The sequence below is a fragment of the Temnothorax americanus genome, unplaced genomic scaffold (assembly GCF_048541705.1).
Source record: "Temnothorax americanus isolate GAGA-0224 unplaced genomic scaffold, ASM4854170v1 Scaffold27, whole genome shotgun sequence".
NCBI classification, from domain to species: Eukaryota; Metazoa; Arthropoda; class Insecta; order Hymenoptera; family Formicidae; genus Temnothorax; species Temnothorax americanus.
Window position 1 is genome coordinate 2372760 of NW_027509411.1, and position 24080 is coordinate 2396839.

General features: G+C 31.8%; 2 protein-coding genes across 9 annotated transcripts in view; one reads left to right on the forward strand and one right to left on the reverse strand.

The window, feature by feature from the left end:
- LOC143899376 (sex-regulated protein janus-A) overlaps positions 1–24080 on the reverse strand; it is an 80664-nt gene that overhangs the window by 24946 nt on the left and 31638 nt on the right. The window lies entirely within an intron of this gene.
- The window catches only part of LOC143899375 (phosrestin-2), a 63392-nt gene that overhangs the window by 9354 nt on the left and 29958 nt on the right, over positions 1–24080 (forward strand). For 4 of the 7 annotated variants that reach the window (XM_077409626.1, XM_077409628.1, XM_077409632.1 and 1 more), the window contains exons 2-4: positions 1794–2280; positions 2954–3105; positions 21166–21219. In XM_077409626.1, the coding sequence (XP_077265752.1) occupies positions 2191–2280; positions 2954–3105; positions 21166–21219 (296 nt within the window). In that variant the 5' untranslated portion in view covers positions 1794–2190. The remainder of the gene's footprint in view (positions 1–1793; positions 2281–2953; positions 3106–21165; positions 21220–24080) is intronic. The other 3 variants (XM_077409627.1, XM_077409631.1, XM_077409633.1) reach the window with 1 other exon arrangement.

Sequence of the window (24080 nt, forward strand, 5' to 3'; positions counted from 1 at the left end):
TGGAAATTAATACAAGTTACAAAAATTCTGTTCGCTCTATGTCCCGTGAACAGACTCTGACACCTGTCTACATTTGGCAGACATGACCATAATAACTCGTGGAAAAAATTTCAGGCGTGAGAAAATCAGTCACCTAAAATTCCGCTAGCTCCTGGACTATTTGAGGTGCTTTCGATTTCAAAAGGTCATTATTTAATCTAATAATTAATTAAATGTCTTTTATCGTTTTTACGGCAATAACTATAGTCGTATAATACAGCTTTCTTAAATTATCGAAATGGATGTGATGTAACCTAAGTACATTAACTTATATAATATGTAGTAAGATATTCTGAAAATTTCCTGAATTACAAATAAAATTTATTTCTTACAATTATGTGTAAATTAAATAGATATTAAAACTATAAAAAATATATATGTAGAAAAAGAGAAAAAAAATTAGAAAAAAAATTTTACCGGATATTTCTCTCTACGGAAATTTCTCCGGATATTTCTCTACGAAAAAGTTCAATGTAATGTAACATTATGATCTAACTCCACATTTATAGGAAATAATATTATAAATTGAATTTGCAAACGAGCAATTTACGTACAATCATATACATATACACTATGTTAAATTCGTGTCAAATTAATATACCGTGCGAATTTGAGTTATTTTTAACCATCCTATAGATCGCCACTGCTCCTACTTAATATGTCGTTAATTGAACTAAACAAATGGAATTAAAATAATACTGATTTGTGTTAAAATAATAAATTTCGACACACGTGGTAGTTAAAAATAAATAAATTGTTATTTAATTCAAAGTATCAGATTAAATTTCAACGATCCTTTCAATACTTAACAGTGTAATCAATCGTTTGGAAAAATTCAAGATTTCAGTAGAATAATCTCATCTAAAAGCATATTACATGATGGATGGTATAAATATTAGACTTCTTCCATCACTTAATTTCTGTACGAAGAGAATTATTGGGGGCAAAGAATTGCGGAAAAGTCTCATTACCCACTGTTCGAACAAGAAAAGGAAGTTCCCGTTAACCATCACTAAAAGTCGAGAAATTTCTTCGTTCAACTTTCTTAAACTGAATTTCGAGATTATCGGCTCATTTTATAGAGTTTTTTGCGGCGTGCGTTCTACTAACTATTAGTTTTAAACTTTTATTAAATATTAGAATTAACTTACCTTGAAAATAAGCGTTAATAAAAATTATGTGAATAAAGAAGTACAGAATTAAGTATAGTTTCTCATATGTACATGAAATAATCGTGTGGCAAAAAAAATGACGAGAAACAATCAGAAAATATCGTAATCAACTCTCGAGATTTATTAAAACAGTAATAACTTTATTTTTAATAAAAGTTTAATTTGTTTTTTATTAACTTTTTCACTCTTTCTATTAGTTTAGGTGCTATAAAAGTGATTTGCTGAGAAAAAATATATCATATTTGCTCAATTACAATTTTCCCTAAAAATAACGAGATGGAAATTTTTGCGAGCAATAGGTAAAAGTAAAGTTACTATACGTTTAAATAAAATTAATTAGATTTTGTTGCCGAACAAATGTTGATTGACAAAGTACATTTCCAGAGATTTTAATTTCTTCTTTCAATGTTTCGAAATATTTACTTATTACCTCTAATTAAAATATTTCATAAATTCGCACAAAATATGATTTATAAAAGAAAAAGCCACATAAATCCTTAGAAAATATATCTTCCATTCACTATCAATTCAATCCAATATTCTCTTTCTAATAATTTTTTTCTAAATTTATGTACGTAACAGAATTTTAACAGAATGCGCGTGCACAACGATCAGTCCTAACGGGACCTTGACACGTGCCCTTTCATCGACTCGAGTGTCCAAGATATTCCTATTTCCTGCCACGCGCGAAGATCGCCGATATTCTCCCAGATCTAAAGCGTTCCATGAAGGAAATTCAAAACGAACGGAATGAGTCAGTGCGTATAACCATACTCCGTGAAAGCAGCGAAATGCAATTTTGACAAAAATGCGGTATCACGCAGTCTGAGCGGAACACAAACGGAATAAAGACTTCGGGTCAAAGCCGCAGCGCGTGTGAGTGGCGCATGTGAACGAAATCAAGAGAGTTGTGTGCGTGATCGTGTATTGCTTGTTGGGCCTCTGCTGTGGCCGCGCTAAAACGAGAAAGGACGAAGAGATGGCGGAAAACAACAGCCATGTCGCACCGGAAGCCACCGTGATTCAGTCCGACGATGAAGAGCAACGAAAAGAGCTATATCCCAACACGGTAAGTGTTGTTAATTAGTTTCAAGAGATTACGGATAAAATAATGAAAAAATTGCAAATGACGACTGTTCTCACTTAGAAATGCGACATCAATAATAATATCGTTGAATTCATATTTTAAAAGAGAAAACAATTAAAAATATAAAATAGGAATCTGAGATGCCAAGATGAGAAATAAAAGTCCAATTAAAAGTAGTAATTTAATAATTGACGGAATATAGCTCAAAAAATTAAAGGTTTAATATTAAAGGGACATAGTGATTATTTTGTATTTTCTGCTTTCTTTTCTGTTGACCTTTTGTGATTTCCATCGTTAAAATCCAAAAGTGATATAAATTCCTAGCTCTTAAATATATTTAAAAGGTATGACGAGAAAGCAATAAAAATTTTTTACGTGGTTACTAAGTTTGTAATTTTTCAGAAAAAAAATGCAGTTTTAATCAAAAATACTTTCTACAGAACATGTATATATGCAACAATAAGTAATTAAATAAAACTTATTACATTACAATTGCTATAACTTGACGTGAGTGCAAAATTAGAAGTCGGCACGAAAATTCAGTTAATTTTCTTGACATTCTGTACATACTTGTGTATTTCTTAACGTTTTGTATACTCAGAAAATTAAATGGGAAGTAAAGTTTACCGGTGTGCCCTCGGATTTTCTTATACAGGTGGAACGTAGGAACACCGCGGTGGAGAATTGCGACGCAACAACCGAGAGAACGACGAATGAGGAAGAAGAAGAGGATGATCATTGGGTGGAGGCGAAATCAAATCGAGAGCAAGAATTACAAATACCGACGCAAATACAGCAGACTGACAGGTGAGCACGCAATTATTCAGCAAATCAACAATGACAAGCCATATCGATAAGCACAAGCCGGAAAGGTCTCGGTGCTTTTTAATTTAAGCGCACTATTGACGATCAGACGATGCATTGTCACCTAAAGTTAATACGTTTGGATTTTTTTTTTTTTTTGAACATTAAAACAACAACAAAAATTTCAAGATTTAATAACCTAATGACGGTGATCTATTTAATGATAGCATAGCATTATATGTTTGTGGGGATGCAATATTAAAACGTCATCGCACGGCAAAAATAACGGACTAAAGAAAGTTTTTAAGAAAAGATGCGAACTTCTTTCACGAACTTCAACGATACATTTCCTCGACGAAACTTTGGAAAATTACAGCAGTCAATCCTCTCAAGATACGGCACGATCGCACAAATATACGGCTGATACATCTCGGCAATATGTCAATATGACTAATTAGATAGGATCAAGTTACGCGCAAATTCAGGCCACATTAAGTCTATAATTCATACCTAATTAAGTGCAACGAAGACATCAATTATTCTAATTACGTTAGACAATGATTAATTTCATATTAATTTTGTTAAATATTTATCGTAAGTAAATATCGTAATAATATACACAATATACATAAACATGATTAAAACTGCACGAAAATAATGTATAATTATAACGTTGATTTAAGTCACATGTATAAAATTAAATTATAAAACGTTAATAAACATCTAAATCTTAAAATATTACTTATTAATAAAGTATGAGACTAAAATTCAATATCTATATAAATGTAAAACTAGTTCAAATAAAAATAGAATTTCTACCACGTAAAGTAATAATGTCAAGTATCGTAAGGATCGAGCGATTTTATACGATTTTGTATCTAATAATTATTTTGGGAAATTCGAGAGGTTCGGAGATGGCATTGCAACGAGTTAGGTCCACTGGGCCTGAATATCCTTAATACATTCACGTACCTGTATGTTATCAGATTAATTAATTCCCATCGCTCAATGGTCTTAGTCGCGAAATTTGTAACTACGAAGCAGAGCACTACGTGATTTGATGACGAAAATAGATGGATGGGCTCTCACATATGGCAATGTTGCACCTCTGTCATAGGAACACATTAACAAATTAAAAGCCTCTTCATTCAATATTTACATAAAACAAATCAAAAAATCAATCGATAGATAAACTGGTCGCTTTAACTTTTCTCATTTTTTTTAAACTCCATCTTCAAGAGCTTTGTATATAATATTTGTTATTCGATATTAATATCGTACGCTTCTTTACACAAAATATGTAGAAATTATTGAATATTAAATAAGAGCGCAAAGGAAACAGGACGAAGATATATGAGGAATATGGAACAACGTTTTCATTCGTCAGTTGCAAGTTGAATATATTTAATGGCAAAAAGTATTGAATACGAACATCCAGATTAACACATACTCTCATATCCTGCATATCCGCGAATATACAGTCGTGTTGAATCTTAATTCAAGAAGATTATCACCGTTTAACTCTCTAAAACTCGATATCGAGCAAAAGGAAAGTAAGAAATAATGAATAATTATTTTCATACAGGTGACATAATTAATTTATATAATAAAGAGTAAAACATAATTTAGAAAATGTTCAATGTTATTATAAAATCGTTATATATATAAAAAAATTGTTAGAATATTCGCGTAAAAACCAAATCCACTTTTCGATATTGAATTGATATAGATCGTGTTTTATGTTTATTTTTTCTAAAAATGCTAATTTAAGACAGATCCAAATAAATCAAGTTAAATACACAATTATTTTCCGCAATTAAAAGACTAATTTTATAAATTACAAATATTCTAAAGGTTGACTAAAGAGGGGGAAACAATATAAATCGTGTTATTGCAACAATGCAATTTCAGAGAGAAACAATAAATAAAAAAATTATTATGCAGATTAAGAATCCGTACGTAGATAGAAATTCGCGTGTATCAATAATTACGCTAGCATTTCTCCAATGGAATTACTTTTCCAACGGAATAAATTAAATTAATGTTCAACTTGCAGCTTTTAGAGAACTTATTAATGCATTTTCACCGAAATACAGAAACTGTAAACTGTTAGTTAATTATAACAGGCTAATTAATTTATGCGCGGCTATGAATCTCCGCGACGGCCGAGTATAAATTGAAATGTAAACGTGGCACTGCAAAACAGCACGCGATTTCGCTCGTTTCTGTCAACGGTCAACCACGTTATATCGAAAAAGCCAACAATACCTGCGCATCCCACGGTATCGACGCAATAAATACGGGAACTAGTGAAATATGCATCTAAATTGGGTGCGTCGAAGCGATTTACGGATGATTTGTAAAAATTCTAGGTTCGAAGAGATGGATATTGCTTATGCAATCAATAAAACGGAATTCAACTTGGTATACGCGAGAAACGCGGCGATGTTGACACGTCACGCGTCAAATGGGATTTATCACGTCTCGTGGTATATTAATAAATCTATAATCCACCGCCGAATTATAAATGTATTAACTACAATCCCGCGATTTTCATTAAGGTATCATGTAGACAGGTAAGAGAAAACATCAATAGGATATGTAATTATATAAGGCTGTCAAAGACCTAATCTTGGATCGCATGGCTTTTGATTCTAATTGATTGTATATCGTTACGATCCTATTTCTCTTATTAATATGTAATTATATTGAAAGCGGAGCAGCAATAGCAGCATAAAGTCACTATTTCATGTGTAGTATTCATCGAAAGACAGTTGACGTAGCCCTATACGTCTACTTTCCTTCGTTGAATACTTTATAAGTGACAGTTGACGTAGTTCTACGTTGTTGTTTGCGGCACAGTTGTTACTGTGCCCGTTTTTTTAAAATATATAATTGTTTTATAATTTTACCTTAGGCTTTCTCACATAGAAAGCTTTTTAAGTGAAAAATATGGTGGACTTCCACCAGGTTTCCTCGTTTCTCTTACTCGCACGATCTCTTAATCCTTTATATCTTTTTCCTGTATTATTGTTTGTCCTGATTCATATGACGAAATGATTTACTGCTTAATACAATTCGTCACTTTTGGCGAGGATATCGATACATTCGAGTATCGACAGTCCAACGTATCGTATATATATTGACAGATTATCAAATTGGCATATAATATGTGAAACCAGAAACTTATAGATATAATCATTTATGAGATGGAAATAAAGAGCGATACGTTTGAATATATACACTTATACACATACATGTACATATATACACATATAAGTACATATACACAAACATATATATAGTAATTTTAAATTGATTTTTGCGGCATTTCTAAATTTTTATCTAAAACTGCTTCCTGATCATTTTTTTTTTCGCTCATAAAGTTTTATCTATGAGAAATTTGCCAAATTGAGGAAGCAATCTGCAAATTTCTAAATTGAACACTTTTTTATTATATTTGTAAAGTCATAATAAAAAGCATTGAATATGAAGTAGGGGTAGAAAACTTCATACACTTTTAAAGCAGAAATCGGTAACCTCTTCTCAGATTATCAGAAAATTCAATATCAACCTTCCTCTAATGATAATCTATCCATCAAAAAATTCAGCTCAATATCACAAAATGTACGGAAATTAAAACAAACACGGAGATTTGTTAAAACAGAAATCGGTAACCCCTTCACCAATCATCACCAAATTCAATACCAACCTTCTTTTAATGACACTCTATCCATAAAAACAAATTTCAGCTTAATATCACAAAATTTACGGAAATTAAAACAATCATGGAGATTTGTTAAGATAGAAATCGGTAACCCCTTTTGGAGACTTTAGAGACTTTAGAGAGAAAATGGGACTCTATATAAGCTATCGAATGACACCTTATTTTACCTTATTCTACGATTATTAGTTTCGAAGATATAATGCTAGATCTACAATGCGAGTCGTAAAATCTTACGACTCACGACTTTACGACTCGCGTTGTAGACCTAGCATAAACGTTCAAAGTGTTACATGTTTTCGTTGCATCTGTGCCTGGATTTACCTCCCCTTACTGTCGACAAAGACGTTATAGTTCTACGTCAAAATATAAAACAATTTTCTTCGTTATATCATCACAATGTTTAATTTGATACTGGAAATAAGTCTATAATCTTCGTTAAAAATTTTGTGGAATATTCTCATTCCGATTAATATTTATAAATAAAGGTGATACCCAATACCTTTAATATTAAAAGATACACAATATATGCAGAGATGAATTTCATATTCAATTGCTAACGGCTGGCATTGATAAGCGCGAAATAATTATTGGCAAAATATGTAAGTTGGTTGAATAATGTTCTCAACATCATTACTGCTAATAATGCGATATTTATTTATTACCGCGTCGTTAATTTCAATATACATATATTTAATGAAGCCCCACCAGTTTTATATCGGTCTTACGCGTTGTAAGCTAAACGCCGCTTGCAACGAAGCAGTGGCAACAAACGTCAAAATGTATGTAGATTTATACAATACGCGTAATTCAACCCCGACAGTAGTATTACTAATAGAGGAGTGAGCACAGAGGAGCTGAAACAGGAAAGTTGTTACAGCTAACAAAAATATATACATTCTATTTTGAACTATTTAGTAGAACAAGACAAAACAAAAATATAAACACGTTTCTTTACAACATATAAATTAATATATTTAAATGCTAATAATCGAAAGTAATAAGGATATTGGGTCATCTCATAAATGACGTGGTATAAAAAGGAGATTGATTTATTCTTTAGCTCAAAATCGAAAGACTTTTATCGCCAATTAAGCAATTGAAAATTTAAGATTATAAGATGGGAAGTAATTGTAAGTAATAATATGGAAAATATATTTTAGATTAAAATTAAAATGTCAATTTTTTTCCCAAAAATATCTTTAAAAAGCCGCATTACTTACGAGATAAACCATCATTTAATTACATTAATGATTGTCTTTCAAATATCACTGACTGATCGAATTAGAGTCGTTAGAGATATTGTACAACTCTTCCTTATTTCCAGATTTGTGTGACACAATTTTATTAATAGTCATAAATATTAAAAATTAATTTAATACTTTCGTATTTAGTATTTTCGAATTAGATCAACAGTCTTGCACTTTCATATCATCGTGCAATAACCCTTAGGTAAATTTATACACAACAACAAACTTTTTTTCATTGTGGGAGCGAAATATCTAGGATGCTTGCGACAATTCGAACGTGTATGTATCTGAAGAGTGGTTGAAACGAGAAACCGCACGATACAAGTAGTATATATGAAACCTCGGGTGTGGCTACCAAAAGATTTGACGACGGAAGGAGCAATCGAATGGAAGGCAAGGTTTTCAAAAGACATATATATACCTGAGCATGTATATACATTTACAAACAACCCAGAATTTCTATAATTTTATTATGAATTATTAATTATATCCTTACTTTTTATATATACACTGTAAAAAATCGATTAAAAAATGTCGATATAACATTTCTAAATGTAAAAAATAACACGATGAATGAGTTATTTTAACACAAAATTTAGAGTGGACTTTCATTGACATTAAATTTTTTACTGGTGTATACTCATTCTTTCTAATGTACTGTTGACGCACAAAAAAAAATATTCTTGATTTGAAAATAGTTTCAACGTGGAAATCTTGAAATGAGATTATATTGCGTTAAGCTGGCGCTAGACTATGCGCGATTCGTGGTTCGTGATTCGCGGTTCGCAATTCGCGCCGATTCGCCAGCGGGGCGGTTTTTTGACAAAATGAAAGAGATGAAGAAATGAAGAGATTCATTTCTTTGATTTCGTCAAAAAACCGCTCCGCTGGCGAATCGGCGCGAATGGCGAACCGCACGAGTCGCGAACAGTCTAGCGCCAGCTAAGTTAAACGAAAGAAAACTTGCTTGAATGATGTCGTTATATAATAGTTAAACCAAGAAAAAAATATTGAAACAGAAAGTTGAAATTCTTATAAGATATATAGATTGTTTCGTATTATATAAGCAAGCGATCGCTATAATCTTTTTATTTAACACGCAATATAATTTTCTTTAAAGATTTCCACGTTGAAACTAAAGATATATTTTCAAATCAAGAATATTCTTTTCTTCCGTGCATAAATTTCTAGCTTCTTTCTTTATGTACACAGGCTGTACGCGTACTCAGAGTGTAAGTATTCACAAGCTGCAGTATCTTTTTATGTTGCATAAAAAGTTTCGCAAAGATATAAAACATTACGAAACACATGACTTATGCGTATATAAATTTGTAATTACCCTCTGCCGCGTGTGTCTAAGAAAAATGTGAAAATTTTGTTTGCCGGAATGCGAGATCTGCAACGTCAAAACCGCTCGAAAAGGCGGAAAACACCGTATAAAAGCATTTCGATGCAAATTTCTCTTCGCGCTTCTGAAATATGAATAACGGAATTCCCCTTGAGACGTTCTTTTATATTCGTATACTTTTTCCTCAACTTCCTCTCAACTCCTTTACGTATTTATACCGCCCGATTCCATGTCAATATTTACGGTGTGACGTACACATCCACGCATTGCATCTATATATACCAGCAAAATATCCGAAACACTTATGCGACAGTACGTTGAGTTTGATACGCCCCCCGCGTGTAACCAGGGCAAAAGCCACCCGCAAGGGACTCGATCCATTTTTTATCTCTCAATTTGGATCGTAACTTCAAAGTCCTCTTTATTCTTAGAATCCGGGCCTTTCCACGTTTCTTCGGTAGCCCGGCGTTATTGATCCCCTGCCCAATTGGAGAAATGTTACTACACTTCCGCGTAAACAGTAACAAGATTATACAATCATATACAATAATAATAAATCAAAACTCAAGAAAATTATCTCAATTTAATTGATTACGTAATTAATTAATTACATTATATAATACTAAGCGACGTTTACATTGCAATATCATATCAATTTAATTACAAATATTTGCTTTGAAAGAAAAAAAACACTCGACATTCCCATAAGAATCGTTCAGCGGAGAATTCATATTTTTCTCGAATTTGTATATGTCCATCATTATATCCATTTAATGGTAGCAAAACTAATTATCTGGAATGTTTTAACAGTTGACAGCGAAAAAGCTGCAGGCGACAGAAAACGCTTAGTAGTACAGAATTGTATGCGCTGCAAAGGAAATAGCACACCGGTCAAGAATAATAAGGCCGGCTCTATTTTCACGAAAAATCTCATCGTCAACGCACCTGAAATATGATATTGCACCATGCATTTGCAGTTACCAGATAACTGGACACCCTATTGGTAAATTACGCGAGAATATCCCTCTGTATCCTTTATCTTTATAAATTTATCGAGAAAAAGCTTCTTTTCAAACGTATCGTATCGTATATAATTATATAAAATCATATTGTGTTATAAAATACGATTTTTTTTTTATATAACAAATTACGCATTACGCGAAATAAAGTGGACATGCGAGGTGATTGCACAAGATCAAGCTGTCAAATGATACTAAAACGCGTACAATTCATCATGAATATATTCACGAGGGAACGCATTACGTCCGATCTTGGATAATGCCTAGAGAAGTATACAACATGAAAGCTCACTTCGTGAATACACGCAGCTACATCGATCGTTTGTATTACAATCTTTTCAGACATCTTCTTCCCGTCCTCTTTTTTTCTTTTTATCACGATAATCGTATTTTACGAAAATTGAAATAATCTGATCCCGACTAAAAGAGGTTATATCAAAACAAAAGTAATAAAAAAAAAAAAATAAGTTTATAAAAATCGCTACTTTCATAAGTTTTAAGGTATGTACATCACGAAAAAAATAAAAACTTCTTATAAATAATTGTGCATTTCATATTTAGAAGTTAATATGTATGCATATAATGGATTTATTTGATAATATCGCGCGCAAATAATTTTAGAGAAAATCAATAATAGCAAATACAATATTGTTAGATTTAAATGTATTGTCATAGCATATTCTTTCATATTACATTACTACAAGCACATAGCGTGTAACAATATATAAACAATTTATGAAATAAATTTGTGTATAAAACAGAAAAATAGTTTTATAAAACTATATTGTTATCACATAATGATAAGTATTATTTCGTATAGCTATATATTTTAACTATTTTAACACGTCTTATTATTATTTATAATATTTTAAAAAGTCTCGAAAAAAAGAGATAACGTACAAATTGGATAAAACAGCGTGTATTGTGTGTATATGTTAGAAAACGGTGTGATTCGTCAGAAAAATAACCTGTGGGTCAAAAAATTGCGAAGTGTATTTTTTTTTTCCCGGAGGTTGCAGGATGTCGGCGCTTATGAATTGACAACAAGTAACGTTGACTGATGCAATCCATCGACGATCGTTATCAATAAAGACAGAAGAAACACGAAAAGAAAAATTCGATTTCAATGTTAAAACGAAATTATTTATTGCGCAATAAACAAGCATCTTTAAACATCGAATATTTTCCTCTAGAACCATTTGCCTATATCCATAGAAATTGTCTTCAAAACTTATTTTAGAGTACGAATTGTACTCTTAAAGATACGTGTTTTTGTTTTCGTTTTGTTTACATCTGTAGATAATCGATGCATTTAATGAAACCTAACAAACTATGTAGAATTAAATGTAAGAAGAATAGAACTTTATTAATATCGGTTAATGAAACTGTCTTATGCACTGCACAAGTTCCTATAATGAACGCCACTCTGAATGAAATTGTACGTTCGACGTAACAATAATTTTCCTCTAATGATTATGTAAATTTTCATAATGGACACAGAAATAACACGTAAATACACGCCCACGATCGAATAATAACAATCAGTTATCAAGTGTTTACACATTGTATCCTGATCGTCCTGATGTATCTTTAATATCGCGTTTTGTCCATTTATGGAAATTAAAATAAAATCTCAATAAAATTAAAAACAGACTTAATGAATAATGGAGCGTTAATTCTTTTGTTTGTAAACAGAAGACGACGGACAAAGTTATTGACGCGGCTTTTAATGAAAAGAACTGATAAAAACAACTACGAGCGCGCTTGTCCGGCTTGTCGTCCTGTTTTGCCTAGAGTTCCTATAATAAGAGTCAGGACAAACCGCCGCCATGTACAGCCAAATGATAGCTTTGTCTCACTCTCACTAACTTCTTGGCTGAAACATATGGCGACCATGATAGCTTTGTCTCACTCCCACTTACAGCTTTGTCTCACTCTTATACTAACTTGGCTGAAACATATGACGGGACCAATCAAAAATCGTCACCACATTGACTTAACTCTTATTATAGGAACTTTAGTTTTGCCATGCACAGACAAAGTGTTAATGCATATATCATTTTGTCATGTTGAGTACATTGATGGACATAGACGTAAGCACGAGTACAAAACATATGTAGCAGGTGAGATAAGGCCGGGCTTTTTTTTTTACAACCGGATAAAATTATGCATTTCACGTTCTACGAGAAATCGCCGGAGTTGACAGGGTAAAACAAAGGTAAAACAGCTTCTCCATCCAATGCAAACTAGGTGGAAAAGTGCATTTTTTAATAGCACTCAGGCAGAGCGTCGAGTAAGCAGTAGCAAAATTTAATATTATAATTAATTTTATACAAATCAAAAATATATCAAGAATGTGTGTGTGTGTGTGTGTATGTGTGTGTGTTTGTATATGTTTCATAAAACTTGAACAGTGTTTCAAAAGTGATGATAAAAAATACCGCTCTACCATTCATATTCTTTAGAATTTCCGTTGTATAGGATGCGTAAAAGGAACAGTATAAAAGCGTATTCTAACAATAAGTATCGGAGAAAGCAAGTCTATGATCGAGAATCTCACAGATCTTAATTACATCAGCGATCGCGCCACAGAAAGGCACAATACATAATAAATTCGGAGATCGGCAAAAGTACTCTTGAGCCACGAATACTTCCCCTAGTCGTTGCAACGAAGAAAGAACGGCCTTGTCATCGCATTCACAAAAGAAGATTGCTTGGGCAGTGCCACCATTTTTACTCAATGAATTTTGCTACACATTCTTTCGCGGCGGATTTATTCCCTTTATATTTTCTTTCATATATTTGCGATGACATATCCCGCGAGCATTTTTACCGTTTTGTTATATACAAATGTTAAAAACAAATAACGTTGGACATGCAATAAACGATTTTACACCATGACGAATAAAAAACAAAGAGACAAAGAGACAAAGAGATAGAAAGAGATACGGAATAATACGCCACATATCAACATTAGCCAACGTTAACGCTTATAAGTTTAAGTAATTATATTTACCCGGTTGTTAATTTATGCGCTTATCAAGTTACTCACAACTTTGTACTGTTGTATTATTTGTATACTATATAATTGCATTTAAAAAGATTCATTTGTTCTTAATTTTACCAATTTTTACGTGTATAAAATTAGTTGCGTTAGTAATTAATACCTAATAAAAAAATTGGAAACAGAAATTATAACTGTTATAAAAGTTGAAATTAGTCGCGTATAATAGATATCGTACACAAAAGTTTATCGGCAAAATTTGATTGATTTTTTTTTTTTTAACAAAAAGGTATGTAAAATGTAAGAGTCTGACAAGTTATCGACATTTGCAGCTTTCGATGCTGAAAGCTTTTATCAAACTAATTAATTTTCTAGCAGTCTCTGCTATACTTCATTAACCTAAGTATATATGTATAATATAGGAGGGGCTCCTGCTATTTTTTTTGACGTACAAAAAAGGCGCTATGATGATTGGTACATTTGTGATATCCTGAAGTGTTCCACGAACCATTAAAATTGCTTTTATCTACCGACAATATTTCAATAACCATGCAATATTTCATTAACTTTTTATAGAAGCTAATCGTAGATTTACGGGGGCCCTTATTGCCGCTTTTATTATGATTTATATTTCATCAAGATATTGATTGTGAAATTTTTGCAAAGAAAAACAGGAATGTTAATGAATCTTATAAGAGAATTCAATGTTACGTTATCATTAATATTAACCGGATGGTTTCTTAAATATTATTCTTACGTCATTGAAGCTTTTCTAAGCTACTTTGAATGTAATATAAAAAGGTTTTATATTACAGATGATTGCATAGGATCAAATGGAATGAAAACTCACGAGTACTAATTTTTCTTACTGTTAAGGAGAAAAAGACAAAAGACTTTAATAGGGTTGAAAAAATTTAAGCTTGATAGGACCAAATCCGATTGAGAATAACATAATGTGGCTTACAATCAAAATCACATACGAGTATAATCAAACATTTATACATATATACTCTGTAATTATAATTAGTTCAAGGTGATTTCGCAATGTGTTTTGCGATGAGTGTATTGCAAAATGGTAAATGCAAATTAGAGCCAGTGGAGTCATAACTTACAATTGTGTGTTATTATCGTGTAAATTTCAATTTATAACAATAGTTAAATATATCGCACCAATTTATTAACGTGCCTTAATTTAACGATAATATAATAATACTATATTGTTTCGTTATCCATTGTATTCGCTATATACGAAATATGTACTAAAGGAATTTGTCGAGCATCTTCAATTGCATTTTTATTACCTGGTTTAAGTGTCAATTTCAATCGGATTTATTGCTAGTAGAATGTAGGTATGGACTTTTTATTATTTTGAGCTTGAATCAAGTCGTTGAGAAAAACTCAATATAAAATTGTAATCGCATATAAAGTGCAAACGGCACAGAACGATCATACTAACCAAGCAAATAATATCGCAATAGAGCTTGTATGTAACACATATATCAAGATATCAATAGGAGCTTCTCGGTGACATCAAATCGCAATGTGCATCACTGCCCGATCCATTTACCAGGAAGATTGTACCATGCACCGCGGTTCAACATGCGTTCATCGATTCGCGTAACTGTTGCATGTCATTTGAACGGGAGACAATGAATTCCGAGTGACAGTGTATTGTATGGACATCTGCCTCTGTGTAAAGTTATCAGAATTTTCAGAATTCTGATGCAAACAAACAAGTTCTGGGCACGTATTATGGAACTTTTTGAAGTGGATTCCGATCGGAATTATTTAGTTATATATTTCCTAGATTTTTATTGTAATTCCTAGAGAAAACCGAATAATTCCGATCGGAATTTATTCCGAAAAGTTCCATGATACGTGCCCAGGGCACGAAATAGTTAAAATAAAAATAAATAAAAATTAAAAAAAAAATCTTGTTCTTGCACGAAAGGTTTTAGAATTCCTGATACATTCCAGGAAGAATTTGTGTGTATGAACCTGGCATTATTTGTGGAGCTCATAAAATATTGAAAATTCTAGCTTTATTTTTAATTGTTCTACTTCTCTATAAATTAAACAAATATGGTTATTAAAATACAAAAAAGGACAAACTAAGACGCCAGGTTTACGGTCTTACTTTGTCCCACGAGAATTCTTTTAATAATCATTAAAAGATTTTAAAAGATTTATAGTTCTACATCAAGTTCTAAAAAGAATTCTAGCGATAAACATTATTTTCTTCATTTTTATCGCTCGAAGAAGTTGTCTTTGATGAGCAGTGAGATATTGAACAATTCTAAATAATTCTAATTATTCTAAAAGAGTTCTCGTGCAGTTCTGAATGTATTTCAACATTTTATATAGAGTTCTGTAGATAAACATTGTTTTAGAATTTTTACACCCAAGAAAGGCGCTTTTTTACGCGCGTGAATGAACGTGAGACGCTCTCAATTTTCGAGAGTTTTGTGTATATTCTAAAAGAGTTCTCACACAGTTCTGAACGTATTTAAGAACCATTTTATAAGGAGTTCTGGCAATTAATATTATTTTTTATTTATTAAATAAATTATATATTTCTACGAATACTAAAAATAGACTAAAGCCTACTTTTATCTGCGTCTTTCGCAAGCGATTAAAATTTCGCTGACTGATAAGGATTCGAAAATATAGAATGATAACAAGATAAAAACTTCATGTGTGTGTTTTCACTATAAGAAAATTGGTAGTAACTTTCTCTTTATTTTTAAATCAAGATCGATTTGAGTCGTGACACTTTTCGGTAGAACTCTTATCTATAAGTAAAAGTGCCACCGAGAAAACATCATTCCTGCGCGAAAAGAATTTTAATATCCTCTAGAATTTAGGATAGAAATTTTCATAACTTTTAATTGTCGTATCTTTTAATTTTCATTTTTCATTATTTCGTATTAATAACTTTTCTCGAAACTTCAGAGACTTAAGGAAAAGCTAAAATTAATTACCTCAAGGTTCCCCAAAAGATATAAATGAATATTGATGGCGATCGTTCCGGAAACATAATTATTTTAGCAAAAGTATATATTGTCCGCCCGTATCAACGTTTTCTATTCTTTAGCCTTATCAAAAGTAATTTACAAAATTTCACAACACGTTTAATAAGAAAGAAGAGATGAAATTCACGACGAAGGAAAATGATTTTCTCGGCGCGATAACAAAGAGACCCGCGTTTCATTATAGTAACAAAATAGACGACCGTCTGGGGCCTCGCATTCGCAAATGACCTCGCTAGATCACAACCGACACTTTAACCAAGAACCTTGTCGGTGCGATGGAAGCTTACCTAGTCTCATCGCGTTACACGCCGTCGCGTGAATAAACCGTAATTCATCGAGGCCAACCCGGCATCAACAAAATATCACGTGGACGCGATAAGAATATCTGCCATTTTGATCAGACCCACACGAAACCCGGGCAGCTCTCGGCTCATGGGATTTATTTCCCATTTCCGGCATGTCAACCGCGATTCAGATTGTAGCATCACCACGAAAACATTGAACCTTGACCCTTCCAAAACTATCCATTTCGTATTTGCGCTTGTACGTCACTGAAGAACAATAATTTTCCGAGGTACGTTATTTTTGACAAGGCACAATCAAGTAATATATTGACATTGCCACGAATAACTATAACGTTGATTTGATCCTCGTATGAGACGAATGCTCATATCAGAGCAAAATTCACTAACAATAAGCTTGATTATTAGTTTCTTTATTATGATTGATTAAATTTCAATCCAATCTCAATCCTAATCCGTATAGTGTGATACGGGATTAAAACTGTGTTGAGCTGAAAAAAAAAACAACGCTCCACTAATACAGTGATACAAGTACAGACGCGGCACGGCGTTCATACGAGAACACTAACGCTCGTTTGCTGAACGAGGGCAATGGAGGGTTAATGCTATCCGCCTTTGACGCTGAATGTAGGATATATATCCCGTGTAATGTAGAAGAGAATAAAGACGTAAAATTATCTTTTCAAATTATTGCGAATATAATCATATAGAAACTTATTAGTAATTTTGTTGTTATAGAAAATATGATGCGATCAAAAAGCCATGTTTTATTTCGACGTGCGCGCGAATATAAAGTCACACGTTTCTTCATCAAACGTCGCGTCATTCATATATTTGGTCCCTCTTGGCACGAGCGCGCGCGCTGGCTTCGTGCATCGGAAAACTACATTACGCACGTGCTTTCATCGACGACGAAAAAATTTTATTCCGTCCACTCCGCTTTAGGTTTCAAGCCCCTGCAATGGCATACAACGCGACGCGACGTACGTCCGTTTCCGTTGGCCTGCACCTGGGCCACGAGAATTGCATGGCATTGCTGCGTCGATCGAGTCACGCGCAGTTCTCGTAAAACGACGTTCGATAATGGGCGCCGCGACGCGAAACGACCAACGTCAACGTCTCGATGCACCCTGAAATTCGAATGCGTGGAGAAAGGCGATTGCTCCCTGCGATTGTCGCATTCAATTCGAAAACCATAACGATAAAGTTGGAACTGCGATAACTTGATTACGCACATGCGATGCACTCGGGTATCGATATATTCGTATTATATTTTACTAAACGCGATATTTTACAAAGCGAGATATGTATTAATCTGGCAATAAAATTCGGAAATATCGTTCGCATAAGTTGTAGCAATATTTCATGGCTTTGTACGACATGTAAAAAATATATTTATTATATATATATAGTACATATAATAAGTAATATGTATATTTATTATTAAATATATTAAAAAACATACATATACTTATATATATTATAAGTACATTTATTTATTAAATATATTTATTATAGTATATATATATATATATATATATATATATATATATACTTATGTATAGTAATATGTCATCAAATATAAGATGTTTTTTATAGCAATACAAAGAAACTCTAATCTTATTATTGTATTATAATACTGTCATTATAATCATTATAATATTACCATTATAACTATATCAATTATAATTAAAGTAAGTGGATAATAATGAAGGTTCGAATGCATCCACGTAAAACTCAGAATGCGCAAGACCATGCAAAAGACCATATTGAGAAATCATTTATTTCTTCCATAATAAATCTTATCAATCTGACGAAATATCGATGTGTACTTCAAATGATATTTTATAATGCATATATGTTGATAGCGAAAACAGTCCAACTCTGTTGGCGTCATTTATTTAAATAATAAAACGTCTATCAAAATCTCTACGTTTTGTCATTTTTACGAAAAAGATCGGACATTTGAATTTTTCGCAGTTAATCCACAACATTCACCGTAAAACATAATCGGAAATTTACTTCTGCGCCAGAGTTGCAACTATATGCACAACTGTGCCATTTTAAATGTTTATATGCGAATGATTTATGCCTTGTGCGATCTTAACGCCAGGTTACGGCTTTTTCTGTTTATCGTCCGCAATATGCGCATTTCCCCGTTCAATGTACACTGCTGTTATGCGCTATTATGCTATTCGGGGCTAATCGAACATTTGCATTGCAACAATTGCACAGGAACGCACAGGATATATTACAATCAGTTACGATTTTTTGAAACGCGTTCTAACATCGACATTTTGAAACGTGAGAGATTGCAAAAAAACATGATATAAATATATGATAGTGTGGTAATATAATGATATTAACAATTAATATTACTGAGGCTCACATTATATCGAGTGTAAAAAAATTTTCAAAATGCTTAGTAATAGTATAATTTCTAATTAGGTTAATGGAAAAAGATATGTACACATACGCCGTGGCTTGCACAGCAAGATTTACTATAAATAAGAGCATGTTATAAAAATGAAATTTTTTGTATTTTAATTTTTTTCAGCTATCTTCCTGAAATACGTGCCAAATATACGTGCAACGTTTCAATCAGAGCTACAATAAAAAAAAGACAGTGTTGCAAAATAACTGCGTTTATAAATAATTGTCGCGATTAATTAATTTTCGTAAAATTACATTCGCTTATAAAGTGTGAAGAAAACGTAATTAAATTTTGTTTAAAAAAAATAGATTTTTATAGCGTCCAATTATGGCACCAATTTTCACAACAAAGGACTAGCCTGCATAGCACATCGCGCAAACCAGTATAAACGGTGTTGCAACGAAGAATGTTACAAATATACTGACAATGCTGACAGGTAATCTATCATTCTCAAGGTCGGATAATGTGTATAGTGCATCGTGTACAATTCCCTGTAATCCAATTACCGCTGCGATAAATTACAATCACGTAGAAGTATCAACGTCACGCCCCGCGATACTCAATTGCGACGCGATCGAAGTCTAAGGCTATCAACAGATGATACCTGTATCTTTCACAAATTATTTTAGGCGATAAGAAGCCATTAACGAAGAATAATTTTAACAAAACATTAGCAAAGTTCTTTTTTCGCTTCTAATTTTTTATCTCGATTAAAATTCAACTTAATATTAATCCAGTTAATCGTGAATAAATGTTTTATGATTTATTATCTACTTATTTAAGTCGGTAATACTAAATTTGTTTGAAATCTTTAATTTGGAATGCCGCAAATATTTTTATTATTAGATGTTTTTAAATTTTAAATTAACTGGAATCAATCGTGAGTTTCATAAGCAATTGGTATTGTTGAAATAATTTTCGATATAATATCTGACTAAATGAACTTTTTTATTACCGCTTGGAAAATATTTTTCACCGGTGTCACAAAGAAATTAAGCTATAAATATAAAAACTTCGAGAACAAAATCCTCTACGCCCGACGCACAAACCCGTGCATATTTATTTCATTTTTTTCCTCACAAAAAAACGGCACAAAACCGCGACTATTTTGCACGACGCAAAACTATCATGGCAACCTACAATTAAAACGACAACAAATTACGAACTTGCATAACTCGTTTACAGTGTAAACCGCACGTAATTAACTTATTAATTAAAATCACACGTACGTCGCCTCGTTTGAACAATTTTACAACGATTTTCACACGGACTTTTTGCGAAAATAATTAAAAAGTCAGCTCCTTATAATTAAAGCTACATAAAACTTGTTTGAATTGTTTCGGAGCAATATAAGAAGTGGTATCGGAGAAATAAAAACTGTATAGAAAATTATATAAATGTCAAATTTATAAAATTTGAAAAACAAAAAGAAAGATCTTTCCGATCTAAAAGAAAAAAACTTTTCTTTCTTACGTGACTTGAAGTGTTACATAATCTTTCGATGAATTAAAAGCATTTAAAATAAATTACCTTCTGTGTCTGTGCTCTCTAATGGCAAATACAAATCAAAACACAAATATATATAAAAATCTCCAGTCCCTGTAAAAACGTGACTAGTATAGATTGCTATATATGGAACGCGTGTCGCACTTTTCCAGTTTCCAACAACCGAGAAACGTGGAAGAAATAAACAAGCCGGCACGATACTACTGTTGGCAAATGAAATGTCAACAATTGAGATTGCTCCCCCAATTTAGCTCCGACCGATCAATGCCAATAATTTTGCAATGGTAAATAAATCATATCGCGCGTCAACTAAAACATTTACATGCTCTTTCCGTGATAAATGCAAAAAATTCATAATTTTTTATAGTTTTCATACATCCACCTACGTTCAAAATAAATGTAGTCTTCCAATAAGTAACACTCCTCGTTTCTTCTGTATTTCAGAAAAATCGATACGAGTCCGGATCACATATCGGATGTCACATTCAGCAGTCAAAGGTAATATGTTATTAGATTTGATTATAAATATACGTATCGTGAATCGTAATCTTTTCACATTATATCTCATTTTTGTAATTCTAGTGAAAAATTAGTAAAGTATCAAAAAATACTATTTGTATAACACATGCCTCTGCCTCTGCTATACACTGCACATTTATATTTTTCACATATAATTTTCTTTACCTTTAAATATAATAAACAATTTTTACCTTATGCTTAAATTTGTTATTTATTTTAAAAAAAAAATCTTATCTTTTATTTATAATCTATTATCTTAATTTATTATTTAGAATCTGAATTTAGCAAACTAAAATCGTGACGAAAATTTCTCAGAAATAATTACTGTAAATAAAAAAAAACGCAACAAACTATCTAAATTCACATAATGCTCAACAAAAATGCATGGTGATAATAACAGCTGATAGTTAATAATTTATAGTTTTAATATTATTTAATACACACACAGCTCTACCAAAATTTAATATAGATACGCTTACCTATGTATCTCACTTATACAATATTATTATTAAAAGCTGGAAAATTGAATAATTAAATAAACAAAACAAGTTTAACAAAATAAGTTTTTAACTGATTTTTACAGTGTTAATTAATTTATTGTTTTTGACCAGCGCGATATTATGACGATTTTGTATAGTTTTTTATTGTTAAATGTATTATTTTGTCTTTTGTTTAGTTTTGCGTTTGTCTTGACGTTGTCAGGACACCACGTCAACGATGCATGTAAATTTGTTATGCGGATCGGTGTAACCTAAAGCACTTGATAAGGACCGGAATTCGGTCGAAACGTTGTGCAATTTAGTTTCAATTGGCCAGTTGGGTCGAAAATAAAACGACTTATTTTGAATAATTAAAGTCATGAGAAATCCTTTATCCGATTATTCTGGGCGTATTTGTGGCTTATTCGGTGGGAAGAGGAAAAGTACTATTGGATCTTCAAGTTCTGGATAATTCGCTTAAAAAACTCTAAAAGGATGATACCTTAAATACACAGTATTTGATCATTTTACACAGTGACAAAGAGGAAAACTTTTTTCAAGTAATGTTATCTGTGGTCAACGAAAATATATGTAAGATAGTAAAAAGATCGTAAACGCGCAAAGTATTGGTGTCAGATTGCATATACAAATGCATACGCGGTAAAAAACATTTTGTATTTTGTACAATGTGGATTTTTCTGCCCGTGTAGAAATTTTTGTGTTAAATTTTTAACATATACTTGTATTAATGTAACATATTGTCATTGTGTTATTTTGATTTTGCTGCGTTAAGTTAATATTCACCGTTTCTAAGAGTTAAAATAATTAGATTCATATGTAAATGCACGAATTCTTTTGTTAGTGACATATTTTATAATGTTAAAATAAACATATAAATTGTGTTAATTTTTATAAGAGTTTCCATCTGTTAAATCGACATGTTTCTTATGTTATATATTATAAAGAAATATCGCGGTCTTTGATTTTCTATAAGAAAAAGAAAAGAAAAAATAACATTTAATGTAAAAATAGCATTTTATCTTTTTCTAATTTTAATTAAATTTAACATTATAAATATGTTAATTTAGCATAAACTTTACTTCCAGATAGCGTCCATGTGTTACAATTTTTTGTTAATTTCTCACATATTACTTGTGTTATTTATTTGCCTTTACATATTTGCCTTCTGTTAAATTAACATAAAAATTAAAGTGGACAAATTGGGACACGTGAAATGTGTTAACACAAAATTTTTTACTGTATATTTATGTTATCAGGAATTTTTATACGTGATTTACCACTAGGATATAACATTTCATCCATGTGTCGAACATAAATAAATATTAGAAACAGATCGTCTTATTATATTTATAAAATGCATTAATTATCAATATACTACGTTTCTGACTACAGGGCACGTATTAAGGAATTTTTTGGAATTGATTCCGATCGGAATTGTTTAGTTATATTTCCTAGATTTCTATTGAGTTTTCTAGCGAAAATAATTCCGATCGGAATTAATTCCGAAAAGTTCGATAACACGTGCCTAGCAATGATATATTTATATCTCTAGTTTCGTTTGTTAAGATCTTTCGAATTCAACTGTCATTTTAGACTAAATAAACGTTGACACAGAAAGTAAATAAGGTAGTTGTATCGCGACAGTATTAGTAAAAAATAATGGTCACACTGCAATACGATATAATGTACGGAAAACACTACTTATCTAAAACCTTTGACTGAGCTTGTACTGTTTTTACTGTTTTTACTCGCGTCAGTAATGTCAGTATACCATCAAGATTAGCTCGCGACGCCCGCGTTAGTATGCTATCGAGGTTAGTTTGAATAGAATAGAAGAAATAGAAGCAACAATGTCTGTTTAACACGTTACAAAGGAAGATTAATGAGATAAAAAGTATTGAAGAAAAGATTTAAAGCTTTAGCGGCAATAAACTACACATATCTAATCTTCATATATGCGCAGTGTTACAAGATTTTTACAGGTTAACTGTCGTATGCGTCCACTGCTATAAGAAATTGCGTACTTTGTGTAACAATTGCGTCAAAACTAGATAGACAATGATCTTGTACTTTTGTAAGAATATTTTTACAAGTCTCTTTTGTCATCTCTGTTTTTCATTAAAATCGTACGAGTAGTTTGATCGCTACATTAATATGGTGTTCAAATTTTAAAAAATTCCTATGAAAATGGGTTTTGCGATACAACTACCTTAAACAAAATAGAAAAAAAAATATCTAGTTCAATCAAGGCAAAAACTTTCGATTCTGTTTCAAGTCAAAACATTTTAGCGAAAAGCTTTCGCTTCGAATGAAAGTATTAATTGTTTTTCTCTCTGAACT